A 15,413-nucleotide genomic window follows, 5' to 3' on the forward strand; every position below is an offset into this window, starting at 1 on the left:
CACCGTTCATACGAAATATAAAAGAATAATATAATCGAAGGGGACTCAAGCAAGTGAAAAAGACAGAAGCGGCAGTGATCTTGTTGTGTGATAAACAAAAATCTTTAAAATCTCTGCATAATAACAAAAGAGCAAATAAATAAACATTATTGATGAGTACTACGTGTTGTTCATGATCTCTCTCTAACGTGAATAGCACGAATTTTTAGTTCAGCCTCGCAACTCTCTTACGTGGCTTTCTCTCAATCACATTTTAGTTAGATGCTCTATGTTGTGATTAAAGAAGTTCATCGGTTTCGTCCATTCGTTGAACACCAGGATACGATAATGGTTTATATATTTTTTTCGAATTTAATAGACTGCATGTTAACATTTCAAACAAAAAATACTATTATCTTTCTCCAAAATAAGTTTGATGATGCACGAATGTCAACTAAAAGAAGCTTCGTGGTAGAAGAAGTTTGATAAAACATCTAAACAAGTTACTTAGCATATTATCTTAACTACATGTAATTGCAATCGTTTAAAGTAATTTATGCTAGACATCTTAACCTTCTATATCTTGTATCAATTATATAGTTCACTAAAATTACATTATACTATTTTCTTTGGCTGGTTAAGATGATCCAGAAATCTATGTTTATGTAGTATATTACACACTGACCGACATTCTTGTAATTAGATTTTATAAGAAAAGAAAAGACTTATGTGATGAAAACGTAGGGGCTAGCTATTTTGGTAGGTAAACCAATTTAACTCCAAGGAAACCAAGTCTTAAGTTATAGTAGATGTTTTCTCAAACACGATCAATTAATCATGTCCTCCTAATGTCAAAACTCAAGATTAAGAGTATTTTTCTTTTTCTCTTTTAGACACCACCATATATAAAGTTGCTGCAAGCATTTCAGATGAACTACAATCATTTTTGTATGAAAAAATTATACACTTTAGATGGATTGTGTAACCGAGATAAGAAAATAGAATATATAGATTACACAGTATTACGCTAATAAAACAACCCTATAAACCTGCCATTGTTTCCATTGGATTTCCCCGCTTTGTCTTTTTAATTTTCTAATTTCTATAGTTTTCCTTGTTTTAGAAGCTAAGGTTAGTTAATTATACTTAATTCACCAGAAGTCGGATGAATTAATAATAAGTCCCCTGGCCCATGGTTTAACCATGAGCTAATCATAATTACTAGATTGTAAATTCAAAACTAATCTTAGGGCACAAAAATTCAATGAATATAGTAATGGAATATTTTTAAAATTCCTTCTATATAAACACTCGAAATGACAGGCAAAAAAAGACAGATACGAAAAAAACCAAACTAAAACATGTAATGTGATGTGATTGTGATGTAATACACTTATAAACTCATCAGAAACAGAGAGCTCTGTTTTGTCTTTTATTTTTCTTTTTATCCATCAATCGAATGGCTGATCAGGTTCAGATCCGGACAATGAATCAAGATCTCGAAGAACCAATGGCTGAGATCATGCCAAGCGTCTTAACGGCAATGTCGTATCTCTTGCAAAGAGTATCGGAGACCAACGACAAGCTTAGCCAGAAACAGATGATCTCAGGTTTCCATGGATTAACCAAACCTTCCATATCAATCAGAAGCTATCTAGAGAGGATCTTCGAGTATGCGAATTGTAGCTATTCGTGTTACATCGTCGCGTATATATATTTGGATCGGTTCGTGAAGAAGCAGCCATTTTTGGCTATCAATTCCCATAATGTTCATAGGCTTATAATCACAAGTGTCTTGGTCTCTGCCAAATTCATGGATGACTTGTAAGTAAACTTATTCTGAGGCTAATTAATTTGTTAAAAGTTACGTATAAATTAACAGGTGATTAATTAATTATTTATAATTCGTGACAACTTTAGGAGTTACAACAATGGATATTATGCAAAAGTTGGGGGAATAAGCAGAGAAGAGATGAACATGCTTGAGCTTGACTTCTTGTTCGGAATCGAGTTTCAGTTAAACGTTACCGTTTCAACTTTTAATAACTACTGTTGTTTTCTACAAAGAGAGATGGTGATGTTGATGAAGATGAAATCTCTGTTTCTTGAACCTTCTCTTTCGTTCAGAAGCTCTTTTAAGACCAAACTTTTGATGAATCCACACGAAGACGACTCTTTATCTACTCATCACAGCAAGAAGCAGCAACTCGCTGCTGCTTGAATATACATATATGCATTGGGGTTGTTATCACGTTGTGTGATGTAAACCCTCTTTTGTATCCTGAGGGTTCTTGTTTAGTGATGTTAGTTTAGAATTTTGAATGTATCTTTTCTTTAAGGGTTGGTTTCTTGAAAGCCTCTTCTTGAATCGATTCTCTTGGACTCTTTTTTTTCACCTTATATAATTTCAAATTACATGATTTACATACCTTTTCACCTTATATATACTAGGACTCAAACCCATATAAACTGCTTTTAAATAGAAGACACTTTTATTACCATATTGAAAAGTCAAATTAAAAAACTCATTATATAATCAATCTAACTGTTGGAAAAAAAACTCTAGGTATTTTTATTAAATTTTTATATTTAAAATTAACTAAAAGCTGTAAATTTAAATTCATCATTCCAAAAATCTTTAGTTAAATATAGAATTGGAGGAATTTCTTTACTTTTAAAAGAATGAATGCAAGAGAATAATTTAGAAATCTGTAAAAACCGTTGAGATTGAAAATTTATATTATTTTGTGTAATGGCAAAAAAAATGAAAACAGTTTGAATAGACAAATATATATAGATTTTAAAAGATACAAATATACGAATAAACACAACTCTACAATGAACAGTTTCAACTTTACAAAATAACTGTTACAATGAACAATTGCAACTTTTCGTAAAACATACAATTAAAATGTTTTACAGATTTTTTTAAGAAAATTATTCAAAAGATACGATAGAAACAACATAACTTTTGATGGCATTTATTCGGATTGCTAATTTGTTATTATATATAGATTATCTCTTGAATCGATTATCTTGGACTCTTTTTTGTTCACCTTACGCAATTTAGCGATCATATTATTTCTTGAAACCATATATATTAACAAAATGAATAAAAACCTAACATATATTGACATTCGAATATAAAATCTTGTAAAACCGATACAGTTTTTTAAAAGTTGAACTTAATCCAAATCTAAGAGATAATATATATAAATTTTCTTGTCTTAAAATTATCTAAACACGCGTTTGGAAGACAATACACAAATTACACTATAAAGAGATCACACCTTTAGAGACATGCAAAGACGGTATAAGATACGTCGAGCACATAATCTTATATATAAAAGCATACAAGACAAAGGGAGATATATAAGTTACATTTAGGAGGGTACCAAACCTAATAATCTTTAATACTGTATTACAAACACTTATACTCCTCCCAAAACATTTTAGTTGGGAGAACTTACCAAAACATCCTCACGGATGAATCTTACTACTGTGGCTTAAAGAGGCAACTTCACCGTTGGAACCACCACCGCCGCCGCCACCACCAGAACGGCCATTTCCGCTTCCGTAACCATACCCACCACCGCGTGCTCCACCACCTCCAGAACCATATCCATATCCGCTACCTGACCCGGATCCGGATCCATACCCGTATCCAGATCCTCTTCCCCACCCTGTTGGTGATCTACCCGAACCCGACCCGAAACCCCATCCAGAACCTGGAGCAGAGCCCCAACCCCAGTTGTACTCCCAATTAGGCCCACGACCTGATCCACTTTCGCCTGGGTAGTTTTGGCCTGGCATGTTACCCCTCCTAGACCATGCGAACGGACGAGAAACCGAAGTCTTTGCAATGACTAGAAAGAACAAAACCAACAAGAGCCCTTTGATCATTTTCTAATTTTTCTTATATCTTTAAATTCAAAATCTTGTTTTGTTATGAAGTTATTGTAGGAAAGCTTCTGCCACTATTTATAGGCAACACATGTTGGTTTATAACATGAACCATTCTTGAAATGCAACGGTCTATGACAAGTTGGTTTGATAGTGTGAGATGGGCCAGACCCACCCTTTTGTGAAATCCAAACTCGAAACAAAAGAAATTAAAAAAAAAAAAATTGTTAGGGGAAAAAGGTTATAAGAAAACATTATAATTGCATCACCAACATGGCAACACATGTTGTGAGTTAATTTACAAACTTCTTTTTGTTATATAATTGTTTACTAAGACGTAATCATCAACTGTAAATTAGCACCACCGCCCTAACAATAGAATTACAATATCAATCATGAAGTCACTAGCTATGAACCATTTTTTTCAATAGATACTAATTACCATGATTTAGTGCCAAAAATAAAAAAATTACTATGATAATATATTGGTATAACATAAATGCTAAAAACGGTGTATATGTATTGGCACGGATATACAGTGTGTGATAATATTCATATATAAATTGATCTTCTTGTTTTCATTTGTCTGTTAAAACCTATCTATAAATGCATGTGACTAATCATTATTGATTGAAGAGTTTATCTTTCTATTCCATATTTTATTTTTGGTATTCATTTCTATTCCATATTATAGTCGGTAATCGTATTACAGTATACAAAAAGTCAAGTGAAATGATTGAATATTTGATATTACTGATCTACTTGAGTTTGCTTTAAAGTAGAAAATATTATCCTTGAAGAACCCATTTAAGATGCATCTCAACGTCAATCCCACTTAGAAATTTTCTTATATACGGCTTGTGATCTGCCAATAATGATAATGATGATCATCAATATATCTAGCAAACACACACATATAACATCAACACCATTGACAATGGTAGATCAAATAATTAATTCATCTCTAAGACTAGTCACGCGACCACTAATTCTTAAATTAGTTCAAAAATGATGAGCAAATCAGATAGATATATCGCGTTTATTAAAAACTATATAGATCACATAATATTACTTCCATCTTTTCGTCTATCTATTGACCATTCTAACTAATTTAGAAACCATTCAAGCTAACATTTGCTATATCAAATTCAAATGGTCAAAACTTTTCAAAGAAATTTGAGTTTATTTAAATACTGAAATCCAAATCTAGTGTAGCTTGATCATGTATGTTTTATCATAAAAACAATACATTTAAAATTATGATTTATTACATATGTACGTTGTCATCATATGGCCCTCATCGTATAGGTTTATTTTAAAAAGAATATATAGGAATGATTACAAAACTGAATATTCATAGGGTATGAGGTCGGTCAGTGTTTTTGAGATGGTCTTTTGGTAAGAAGATATAATACACATGAAATAAACATCTGTCCGTAGACACTAGATGGAGAGTTCGATTAAAATCTTAGATGCAGAGAATAGGACTGGCCAATCTTAGATCAAGTTTTAATTTTTGTAAAACTTTTCTTTCTGAGTTGACTGGCTAATAGAGAAATGCTATTTTGTTTTAATTTATTGTTTTCTATATATAAACTTGGACAATTTATATTTACGAAAGTCTCAATGCCGTTTGTGAAATGTCTAATGTTTATTTTTGCAAATACTGTCGATTGTCGATTATATATATATATATATATATATATATATATATATATTTTTTTTTTTGTTAAAGGGTATTCAATTTATATAAATAAGTGCCCAATGGGCTATTTCCGGATTTAGGCACATCACAATCCTCTAAAGGCCTAAACCGAAATACAACAAACCAAAACAAACCACAGATTACAAAACCGATTCGGTTTCCCTTAACCGGTTTTAGGAAACCCTAATTCCCCAAAAGAAGAACTCTGTTGGAGCCGCCGCCCATGGATTGTGGATACACACCGGATCAGGACCTCCGGTGTACCTGGATGCCGTGAGTCGAACGGAAATGGTGATCCAGGATCCGTTTGCCATCCCGCCACCGTAGAGCCGTGGACTCGATTATATATATTGATTCCACAAGTTTTACACTAATGTTGTTTTCCTGTAACGACTGAGATCTATAGTGAAGACACAAATGTTTTTGGCTCTAAGAAATATCTAAAGGATTCTTTTTGGAATGATGGCAACTTTTAAATTATTTTCAACGGTGAAGCGGTCCACACGCACAACTTCCTACGGTGGAGCAACTACCATATGATATGTCTCTTTTAGGATATGATCGAATATTCATATACATATACTTCTAAAAAGACTTCCCCTAAAAATAATAATCTGAGAGCTCCCAATCCACTGTCATCGAAGTTTTTTAAAAATTTAAAAATAAAAATGATAATAATGAGTGTCCCTGTTTGTTAGTATGCATCACATCGTGTTTCTTACAACATTCCTCTATTTAGCTTCAAAATATCTAGAAAATGGATTTACGTATATGTGATGTTAATGGATCAATCTTTATAGTGGAGTTAAACAGGTTGGCGAATCCGGACCAATCGGGAGCCTAAAGTCCAATCCCCTGTATTGTCTTACAGAAAATATTGTCTCATGAACATGTATAAGCTATGTGGTGCATAATATACAATACACCCCTAATTTTTTTTACATCGATATCGTATATAAACTTACTTCATCTTGTAAATATTACATACCATGTATATAAATAAAAAACTATATAAGTATGTAGCGTCCACTGCTCGCACGGATTTGCATGAATCTACATTCTTTTTTTGGTAAAGGATTTTCTTGCCACATTTTTTTCTCCTGAATAGTGTATAAGTATAGGGAGTAACTTGGATGAATCTGAATTAACCAAGCAGCTGAGAGATAGGACTCGCCTATACATGAAGCTACTTAGCTACATTGACATTATATATATACAGTGAAGCAAAGATTGGAAGAGAAAACCTTTAGTTAAATTTAATCTAATAGATAATGTCATAATGACACATACTCCATCAGTTATCAACGTTATTGTATAATCATTTAGTTTGAAGAAGACAAAACAGTACTACATTATATCATAATTCATTAATTCATAAGTTATATTCTAATAGAGCTTAATTAATATTGTTGTATACTGCTTTCATTTGAAAAAGATAAATTTTTATTTAAATTTTCGATTTGGTCCAGAGCCCCCAAAGGGTTCTACTATAGTGTGTTTAGTAACAAACAACTAACAACATTCTGTGACGCTTAGGTTGTGCCACGTGCTGGACCCTCACTAGTCACTACTATTTGCACCCACTTCCTCTATTATTAGACACTTAGCATAAAATTCATCATTTGATTTTTATGTAAAAGCATCACACATGCATTTGTGCTTTGACTATGTACATGTTCATACACGCGTTTGTAACATTATATTGGTAACAACAAACTACAAATACTATATGTACGTTATAATACGTCAGCAATAATATTTATAGCGTTGAAAAGTATATAAGAAAACAAAATTCTTCGTCGAGTGACCTATTAAAATCCGGTTTAAAAACTGTGCCACTCGTCAAAAGATTCGTTCATGGTAACATTTTCACAATTTGTCTTTTTTAAGGTAGAGCAGATGAAATTTGTTGAAGAATACGCTCCATTGCCTAAATACTACTTTGGAATGGAATGCATGGATTGTTGAGCATTGCAAAAGCCCAAAAGAACTTAACAAAAGGGGTCGAGTCCATGGATTTAATGGCTCATGTCTTGCAACATATTATATGTTACCAGCATGTAGTTTCATATCAGGTGACAACCTTCTAACATCTAACTTATCATTTCTGATTTTTGAAATGTACCTTAAGATCCAAGGAAATAGATTTGCATACCATCATTTTTGATCCTGTGTCCAAAAGTTTATATGTGGAAGCTTGCACGTAAACAAAACATTCGTTTTAATCCACAAGGATTTTCTAGTAAACAAGATGGCGTCCAATTTAAAATAGTAAACGTTTTTCACCCTTGAGGATTTGTATTACATCTCCAAATGTATTAAAATCAAAAATATATGTAGCCCAAAAATATATTAGATAACATCAAAAACAATAAAATGCCCTAATCATCATCACAACAATAAGAAAGGCGGCTACTGCGGATAGTACTCAGTCACGGCAACATAAATAATTATGGTTCGATTCTGCCAGCCAATTTCTTCAAAAAATCAAAAGATCAGAAGAGGGAGCTGTAAATCCTCATTGTAATACTCCATATTTTTACCCAAAAATATTCGGAAAAAATAAAAAAGAGTTTTAAAAGCAAGATTTTATTTTTTAATAATCAATTAGAAAAAAAAGAAAATGAAAAATTTATTTTTTGAAAAAGAAGAGATCGCTCAGTTCAGCGGGATTATCGACACGCAAAACTTTCCATGAAAAAACAAGAAAAAGTCCTGCATTGCGGTCTGTTGAGCTTGAATATTTACGAAGTCATCACCACGATTCTCATATATCTCTTTTCCAAAACAAAATAAAAATAAAAACAAAAGATGAAGACGAACTTAATAAAGAAGAGGATTAGTAACTAATTAACCCAACATTGGAGTGATGCTGCTGGAGAGATTAGTGACTTTGGGAGTTGTATTTATAGGTTAATTGGCTAGGGCTTTCTCTCCTGACTCTGCTTTAAAACGATTCCGTTTTATTTATTACACAAGTTAAAAATGAATCCGAAATACTATTATTTTAGAAAGCCTTCTCTTAACAACAATGATGAATAACTTAATGTGACCCGGCCCATTCATATTAAGATAATGTAATCAAAACTCATGATCAGGTATGTATAATTCTATAAATAAAAATCATGTACTGTATAATAAGTTTGATTACTGTATCAATAATAATAATAATAATAAAACTTTTTTTTTTTTTGTTGTTGTTGTTGTAAAAAACATAATGTAATAATTTTGTGTAGAATGATTAGTAAATTACAAATGAAATTGTATCAGACGGAAAAAAAAAAAACACAAATGAAAATTTATTACATTGATTGGATATTTTCTGCATATGTAATACTTTAGATAGAGACCAATTTAATTTTGTGAAAAATAACCAAAAATAGTAGCAAGAAAATATTCATAAATTAATCCATTAAAATAAAATTTCATTTCAGGGAAAAAAAGAAAAAAAAAAAAATCTTCCACCACAAGTTTTCTCAAAACAAAATTTTTATTTTCTTTATATAAAAACCAAGTGTAAAATATAAGAACCAATAAAAACCCGCCACGTACAAACATTCGTCAAACAAACAGTTGAGTTGAGCAAAGTGGTCTCTCTCTCTCTCGGGTCTCGATTTCACAATTGAGTTGAGTTGATCTGAGGGTTCTGAAAGATGTCATGTTTGGGTAGGATTTTGTCAGTTACCTACCCACCTGATCCGTACAATCATCATCGTTGTTCAGATCATAAACTATCACCATCATCATCATCATCATCATCTTCACTAGGGCGTAATCGGAGATTCAGATGGCGGCGACTCACTGCGTTAAACCCTGAATCTTCCTCCCTCGACTCTGAATCTGATTCTGAATCCAAATTCGCTGCCGGGTAACTCTCAAACTAGCTTTGATCACTTTATATATTTCGATTTGCGGTATTGGTCAAAAAAAAAACTTAAAAGTTATGATTTTTATCTTTTGGGGGTGAATGAAGGTTTTGTATAATAGAAGGGCCTGAAACAGTACAGGACTTTGCCAAAATGCAATTACAAGAGATTCAAGATAACATTAGAAGCCGACGAAACAAGATCTTCTTGCATATGGAAGAGGTTACTTACACTCTGTCTTTCAAGTAGTTTCTTAAAGTGGAAACCTTTCTTTGAGCTCCTTCCTTGAGACTCTTTTAACTGTTTTATATATATTAGGTACGGAGGCTAAGAATACAACAACGGATTAAAAACACAGAACTTGGTATCATAAACGAGGAACAAGAACATGATTTACCTAATTTCCCATCTTTTATCCCATTCTTACCTCCTTTGGTTTGTTTTTTTTCTTTTCTTTTTTCCCATTCTTACCTCCATTGGTTTGTTTAATTGTATGAATTGATCGTATATGCATTTGGTTTTCAGACTGCTGCCAATTTGAAAGTCTACTACGCAACTTGTTTTTCACTCATCGCCGGGATTATCTTATTCGGTGGCCTTCTAGCTCCTACTGTAAGTGCTTGTTGTTGTTTTTTTTTCTTTCTTAAGATTGGATTTGTTCTCTCTAATAATCATTTTTTTTTTTTTTGTAATCTTTGGTACAGCTAGAGTTGAAGCTAGGTATTGGAGGTACTTCATATGCAGATTTTATTCAAAGTCTTCATCTACCTATGCAATTGAGGTTTTCATACTTGTTTCTTTCAACTGTGTTTTTTGTTTTGGGGAGTATAATATCTCTTTTAAAGATGCTTAATTTTGTGTGTTGATTTGAATGACAGTCAAGTGGATCCAATAGTAGCTTCGTTTTCTGGAGGAGCTGTTGGTGTTATTTCGGCTTTGATGGTAGTTGAAGTCAACAACGTAAAGCAGCAAGAACACAAGAGATGCAAATACTGTCTAGGAACTGGTACTATGATTTCACTTGTTCTTGTTTCTTGCTTTCAAAAGGTTGTTTCTAAAACAAATGACCGTGTAATAATTGTATTTTTTTTATATTAACACAGGGTATCTAGCTTGTGCTCGTTGCTCTAGCACAGGTTCTCTTATTTTAGCTGAACCAGTCTCAACTATTGCTGGTGGGAGTCATTCTCAATCACCGCCCCAAACCGAAAGATGTTCAAACTGTTCAGGTGCCGGAAAGGTAAAAGCACAAAAACAAAAACCTATAGAAAAAAACCAAAACCTAAAGGTGTGGATACTAAGTTGTATGTGTTTGATGCTCAGGTGATGTGCCCGACGTGTTTGTGCACAGGCATGGCTATGGCGAGTGAGCATGACCCTCGGATCGATCCCTTCGATTAAAATCTGCAACACTATCTACCTTCTGTCAGTGTAACTAAAAATGGTATGTATTGATGAATATTTATAACTGCGTCTTTTCATCTGTACATACACACACACAAGTGAAGTTAGATACAATGTTAGTACTGTCTTCCCAGAACAACCTAGATACAGTGTACCAGATAAACCAACAACTACGAAACTGGCATGCTGTGTACGTCTTGTGAGTTGTGACATCAAACGGCATGTAATGTTTGGTTTTCTCCATTAAGCAAAAAAGCTTGTTTCCCGTTAAATGTGTTGTTGTCCTTCATGTTACATTATGTTTTGTTTTCTGAGTTTTAAATGTTTTCAGTTCCGTTTCAAAGAGAAGCAAAAAAAAGGATGGAACCATGTGTATTTGTGTGGTTCAAGCTTCCCAGCCACGCAAGGTAGTGGCGCGAGTAGCTTGTTTTTAACACCTTGAGTGAAAACTCCCATACGGGAGCATGAATGAGAATGGTAAAACTTGATGTTGTGTAAGGCACGAGCCATGTACTGTATCTCTGTATTGCGTAAATGTCTGGAAGTATCACCACTAGTTCAACAGAGTCTGCACATAGATGACACAAGAGGAAGGGAACTTTAGAAACCAAACTGTTTGAGTAACATATCAGAACAGAAAACAGAGTAAGAGTAAAATTCCTATCCTGGTCTGCTTCTGAATCTGTTGGATGGTTTGCAGCCTCTATTATGAACTTGGAGTTAACGTCCCTAACAGAAAGATTGGAGTTAAACGGAGTCAGGAAAAAATAGAGAGAAAGGATCTGTATAAATGTTAGGCTGTGTTTGGTGAAGTCTTGGTTCAGTTCACGACACCACCCAACTCATGTACAAGCACTTCACTAGAGTCCACAGAGTCTCTGAGACTTACATGTGTTTCCGAAGGGCTTGGATACTAATACCATCAGCGTTCTTGATGTCATTGACCGCGATAAACTCTTCCGCCTTTCTCATGGATCAGCCTCACGCCCCAATTTAGATACACACAGCCATGTTAGAAAGGGAACTGGGAACCCTTAATCTACTACGCGTACTCAGCAAGAAGAGCTTCAGTGGCACCAACACTGTGTCCTCTGGCAGCTTGAAAGCATAAATTCATGCAGAATTGGATAATCTCAAGAACATGGAAACTCTGTTTCTTCAGAACAATGAGCTTACATGCCCTGTTTCTCGAGAGCTAGGGCATACACCAATGAGTTTGAGGATTTTTTTTAATAAAAATTTTGTGTTTTAGTTTAGTTTTCTTTCTTTAAACATTAAAACCTAAGTAGAGATTTGTTATAAACCATTGATTCTCATTCCTCGTAAAAGCAAAACAATACACAATCCTCAGCTCCTCTATACACATGTTTTTAAAAAAAAATCAAACAAAGTAGTGTAGATAGGGAGATGTTGATTAATTTGGTAGTTACATTAATTTGGGAGGAGGAAGAAGCCAGCTGGATCCTTGGATGTAGCCAAGCGAGATGAAGTATTTAGCTTTAATGTCGTCAATGTATTGTGTAAACTTAACTCTTTTCGCCTTGAGCGATCCTGGTCCTGTGCACTTATACTCTCCATAGAACACCGTCCTGCTCATCAATAATTTGCATTAATAAATTATGTACTATATATATATATATATATATATATATATATATATATATGTATAGAGTTTTGGATTGATATACTATGGTTTGGACTATACATACTTGTCACGTCCGATGTCGCGGTTTGCTTGCCATCCAGATGGGTCCACGACACTTGACATATCGGTGTATGCGTAAACAACCTTCGGGTGGCTCATCCATGCTCGACCCAAGTAGATCCCGGTTCCAGTCCCTGTAACCTTGCAGTGCACGAACGTGTATCCGGTTTTCTCTTGCGCGGTTTTTCCCGCATGAGCTGTGATCACTCTGATTCCATCTCCCACAACGTTTAGTTGTGTACCCTATTTTAAAATTAATTTTACCGTTAAAGATTATCGTAATTGTATTTATATATAGCATGAATTGGTTGAGCAAGTGGTCTAGTTAGGTAGGTACGAGGTATAGAGAGCGTCCGCTTCCAAAGATGAAATCAAATGTGCCTTCGATGTAGCAGTCTTTGAAGAAATGGTTTCCGGCGTCATCGCAAATCGTGTCTTGATAACCGTAAAATTTACAGTTGTAGAAAGCTGCTTTGTTGCCAGAGATTCTCATAGATAAAGCTTGTGCACCCTTCATCTTACCATCCGGCATAGGCGCAGAATTCTGAAAAAAAAAAAAAAATGTTATTATGTTTTGAAACTACTTTTTCCTTTCAAGAGTAAAATGTCACATGTAAGAAGATCATAAACTGTCCTGATTAGCCAACATATTTCGAGACAAATATAAGAACAAATCTTACGAGATATATATACCTTAACGATGATGTTAATAGCCATGAAATAGTCGGACAAGACAATGAGAGTTGCGCTATCGACTGTCCCATATCGTAATGCGGTACCGTCGTATGTCAATACCGGCATTGCATTTGGATGACCGTACAGTGTGATGAAGGGCTTGTTTCTATCTATTGTGACCTTCTCTTTGTATACACCAGGACCTACCTTGATGATCACACGCCCAGTGTTCCCTGCCTGTACACTCTTTATCGCTTCGGTTATTGTCTTGAACTGGCCTCTTCCATTTTGTTCCACCTGCACTCGTAGGTCCAAAATATATCTTATGCTAAAACCCAAAAATCCTAAATAATATCATTTAAAATATCGCAATGACGACAAAAATAAATAAATAACATGTTGTTTGTTGAAAACATAAGAAAACGTCTCTATTAATTGTAATGCATGTTTACAAATATTATCATGCCTTGATGATACGTGGCTTAGCCTCGGCGGCCAATAGAGCTGGATCTAATGTACTTTTTCTACTAGCCAACGACGGGACGTTGGTGTTGAACCACTGCTCGATTCCGCCTTTGTTCTGCGGAATTGGTGCTGCATCGTTAGCGAAAACCACCGGCGATGTAATCACCACGAGCAGGCTTGTTACTATTAGGGACACAGAATTGTATCCCATTGTTCTAATATTACTATTATTTGGTATTATGTTTTTTTACTACTTTTCTAAAACACTTTCTTATGGTTTTTATATACCATTTCTGAAAAGCGAAGAATACCCGATGCCATTAAGTTTTGCTAAATTGGTTTCTGGTTCCTCTTCTTTAATCATTTTTATCCCTTCACAAATTCTATATATATATGTTACGTACTGTCATAGTTTATTATTTTATCTACAAAACTATTTTAGTATTAGTTTTATTTTTGGAACAAATGATTAGCTAATATATATATAGAAGAAATTTTTCAATACTACACGTCTAAACCAAACATGCATGGCGTTATGATATCCCATATAGGCATATATATATATACATATATATAGTTCTGAATTAGTTTCTGTTTAAATCGCTATAGAAATCAACTACAGATTTGATTTATATCAAAATAGTGTTTTTTTTTTTTGGAGTATCACAAACTTTGAGAGAATCAAAACCGGTACATAAATGCCTACGTTACATTACATAGGAAAATAAAGGAACATGCAATCGTGCTTCAAGTTTGAACGACATCTACAACATTTTGGATCAAGATGAGAGTCAGAGAGTTGTAGGAGTGTCTTCTCAACCAATCTCTAATCCTACTGCTTTTCAATCTCAAGCTATGATCCCGGATCAAAATTCAATCCTAATGGCACAAAGAAACTTCCAGAAACCTAAGTATTCTCATTGCTCGTGTGTTGGACATACTGCGGATAAATGCTACAAATTTTATGGCTATCCTCCAGGACATCCAAGAGCAAAGAAGAATAACTACGTTGGGAGTGCTAACTTGGCTAGTACTGGTCATGTGGAGGATATTAAAGATACACCTAAGGAGAGTCTCAACGAAGATATGTCAAATGACCAACTCCAACAGATGATCTCTTATCTAAGCACCAAGATTCAGTCTTCGAGTGTCACTTCATGCCCTGATAAAGCCATAGCTTCAACTTCAAACTCCGTACCAACTATCTCACAGATATCTAGTACATTTCTCTCTCTATACGATTTCAGTTTCTATGACATGTTGACCTCTTCTATACCTCATGAAACTGAGCTGTCTTTTAGAGCTTGGGTCATAGATTCAGGAGCTAGTCATCATGTTACATATGAGAGAAACCTTTATGTCGATTATACGATTATAGATCTTTAGATAGAACCTTTGTCCGTCTTCCCAATGGTCAGACTGTTAAAATAGAAGGAACCGGATATATACAGCTTACTGATGCATTGTACTTACATAATGTGTTGCATATACCTGAATTTAAATTTAACTTGTTGAGTGTCAGTGTTATCACAAAGTCTTTAAGGTCTAAAGTCAGTTTTACTTCTGATGATTGTGTGATACAGGCTCTTACTCAAGACCTAATGATTGGCAAAGGTAGTCAAGTTGCAAATTTATACGTTCTGCATTTGGATAAGACCCTTGTTAATGTCTCTAGTTCTTCTTTTCCTGGTAAGTCTGTTTGTTCTGTCTC

General features: G+C 34.2%; 4 protein-coding genes and 1 non-coding gene across 5 annotated transcripts; 2 read left to right on the forward strand and 3 right to left on the reverse strand.

Moving 5' to 3' along the window:
* Positions 1 to 1,311: 1,311 nt before the first annotated feature.
* CYCP4;2 (CYCLIN P4;2) lies at positions 1,312 to 2,407 on the forward strand. The gene is made up of 2 exons (XM_010459293.2): positions 1,312 to 1,803; positions 1,900 to 2,407. The coding sequence occupies exons 1-2, from the start codon at positions 1,439 to 1,441 to the stop codon at positions 2,198 to 2,200; spliced, it is 666 nt and encodes a 221-aa protein (XP_010457595.1). The 5' UTR covers positions 1,312 to 1,438; the 3' UTR covers positions 2,201 to 2,407.
* Positions 2,408 to 3,270: 863 nt separating this feature from the next.
* On the reverse strand, positions 3,271 to 3,950 carry LOC104739054 (uncharacterized). The gene has a single exon (XM_010459304.3). The coding sequence runs from the start codon at positions 3,880 to 3,882 to the stop codon at positions 3,460 to 3,462; it is 423 nt and encodes a 140-aa protein (XP_010457606.1). The 5' UTR covers positions 3,883 to 3,950; the 3' UTR covers positions 3,271 to 3,459.
* A 4,289-nt stretch (positions 3,951 to 8,239) lies between these two features.
* Positions 8,240 to 8,353, reverse strand: LOC147949303 (small nucleolar RNA Z107/R87). The gene has a single exon (XR_015586451.1). It is a non-coding gene; the product is annotated as a small nucleolar RNA Z107/R87 (small nucleolar RNA).
* Positions 8,354 to 9,019: 666 nt separating this feature from the next.
* LOC104739063 (protein ORANGE, chloroplastic) lies at positions 9,020 to 11,129 on the forward strand. The gene is made up of 8 exons (XM_010459314.3): positions 9,020 to 9,455; positions 9,561 to 9,675; positions 9,772 to 9,888; positions 9,979 to 10,065; positions 10,158 to 10,234; positions 10,332 to 10,459; positions 10,557 to 10,693; positions 10,777 to 11,129. Exons 1-8 carry the CDS (start codon positions 9,241 to 9,243, stop codon positions 10,852 to 10,854), a joined length of 954 nt encoding a protein of 317 aa, XP_010457616.1. The 5' UTR covers positions 9,020 to 9,240; the 3' UTR covers positions 10,855 to 11,129.
* Positions 11,130 to 12,149: 1,020 nt separating this feature from the next.
* On the reverse strand, positions 12,150 to 14,060 carry LOC104739073 (putative pectinesterase 63). The gene is made up of 5 exons (XM_010459325.3): positions 13,704 to 14,060; positions 13,256 to 13,534; positions 12,900 to 13,106; positions 12,567 to 12,805; positions 12,150 to 12,446 (listed from the first exon to the last, which is right to left on the reverse strand). The coding sequence occupies exons 1-5, from the start codon at positions 13,911 to 13,913 to the stop codon at positions 12,284 to 12,286; spliced, it is 1,098 nt and encodes a 365-aa protein (XP_010457627.1). The 5' UTR covers positions 13,914 to 14,060; the 3' UTR covers positions 12,150 to 12,283.
* Between the last annotated feature and the right edge of the window lie 1,353 nt (positions 14,061 to 15,413).

Source organism: Camelina sativa, chromosome 2 (genome assembly GCF_030686135.1).
Source record: "Camelina sativa cultivar CO46 ecotype springtype chromosome 2, ASM3068613v1".
Lineage (NCBI taxonomy): Eukaryota > Viridiplantae > Streptophyta > Magnoliopsida > Brassicales > Brassicaceae > Camelina > Camelina sativa.

What these genes read in the sequence shown, in the direction of transcription:
- LOC104739063 (XM_010459314.3), top strand. Translation starts at nt 9,241, where the DNA reads ATGTCATGTTTGGGTAGGATTTTGTCAGTTACCTACCCACCTGATCCG. An exon ending in TCTTCTTGCATATGGAAGAG is followed by an intron (nt 9,676 to 9,771) that starts GTTACTTACACT and finishes TATATATATTAG; the next exon opens with GTACGGAGGCTAAGAATACA. An exon ending in CAAATACTGTCTAGGAACTG is followed by an intron (nt 10,460 to 10,556) that starts GTACTATGATTT and finishes ATATTAACACAG; the next exon opens with GGTATCTAGCTTGTGCTCGT.
- LOC104739073 (XM_010459325.3), bottom strand. Translation starts at nt 13,913, where the DNA reads ATGGGATACAATTCTGTGTCCCTAATAGTAACAAGCCTGCTCGTGGTG. An exon ending in CTAAGCCACGTATCATCAAG is followed by an intron (nt 13,535 to 13,703) that starts GCATGATAATAT and finishes CTACGAGTGCAG; the next exon opens with GTGGAACAAAATGGAAGAGG. An exon ending in GCGGACGCTCTCTATACCTC is followed by an intron (nt 12,806 to 12,899) that starts GTACCTACCTAA and finishes ATTTTAAAATAG; the next exon opens with GGTACACAACTAAACGTTGT.
- LOC104739054 (XM_010459304.3), bottom strand. Translation starts at nt 3,882, where the DNA reads ATGATCAAAGGGCTCTTGTTGGTTTTGTTCTTTCTAGTCATTGCAAAG.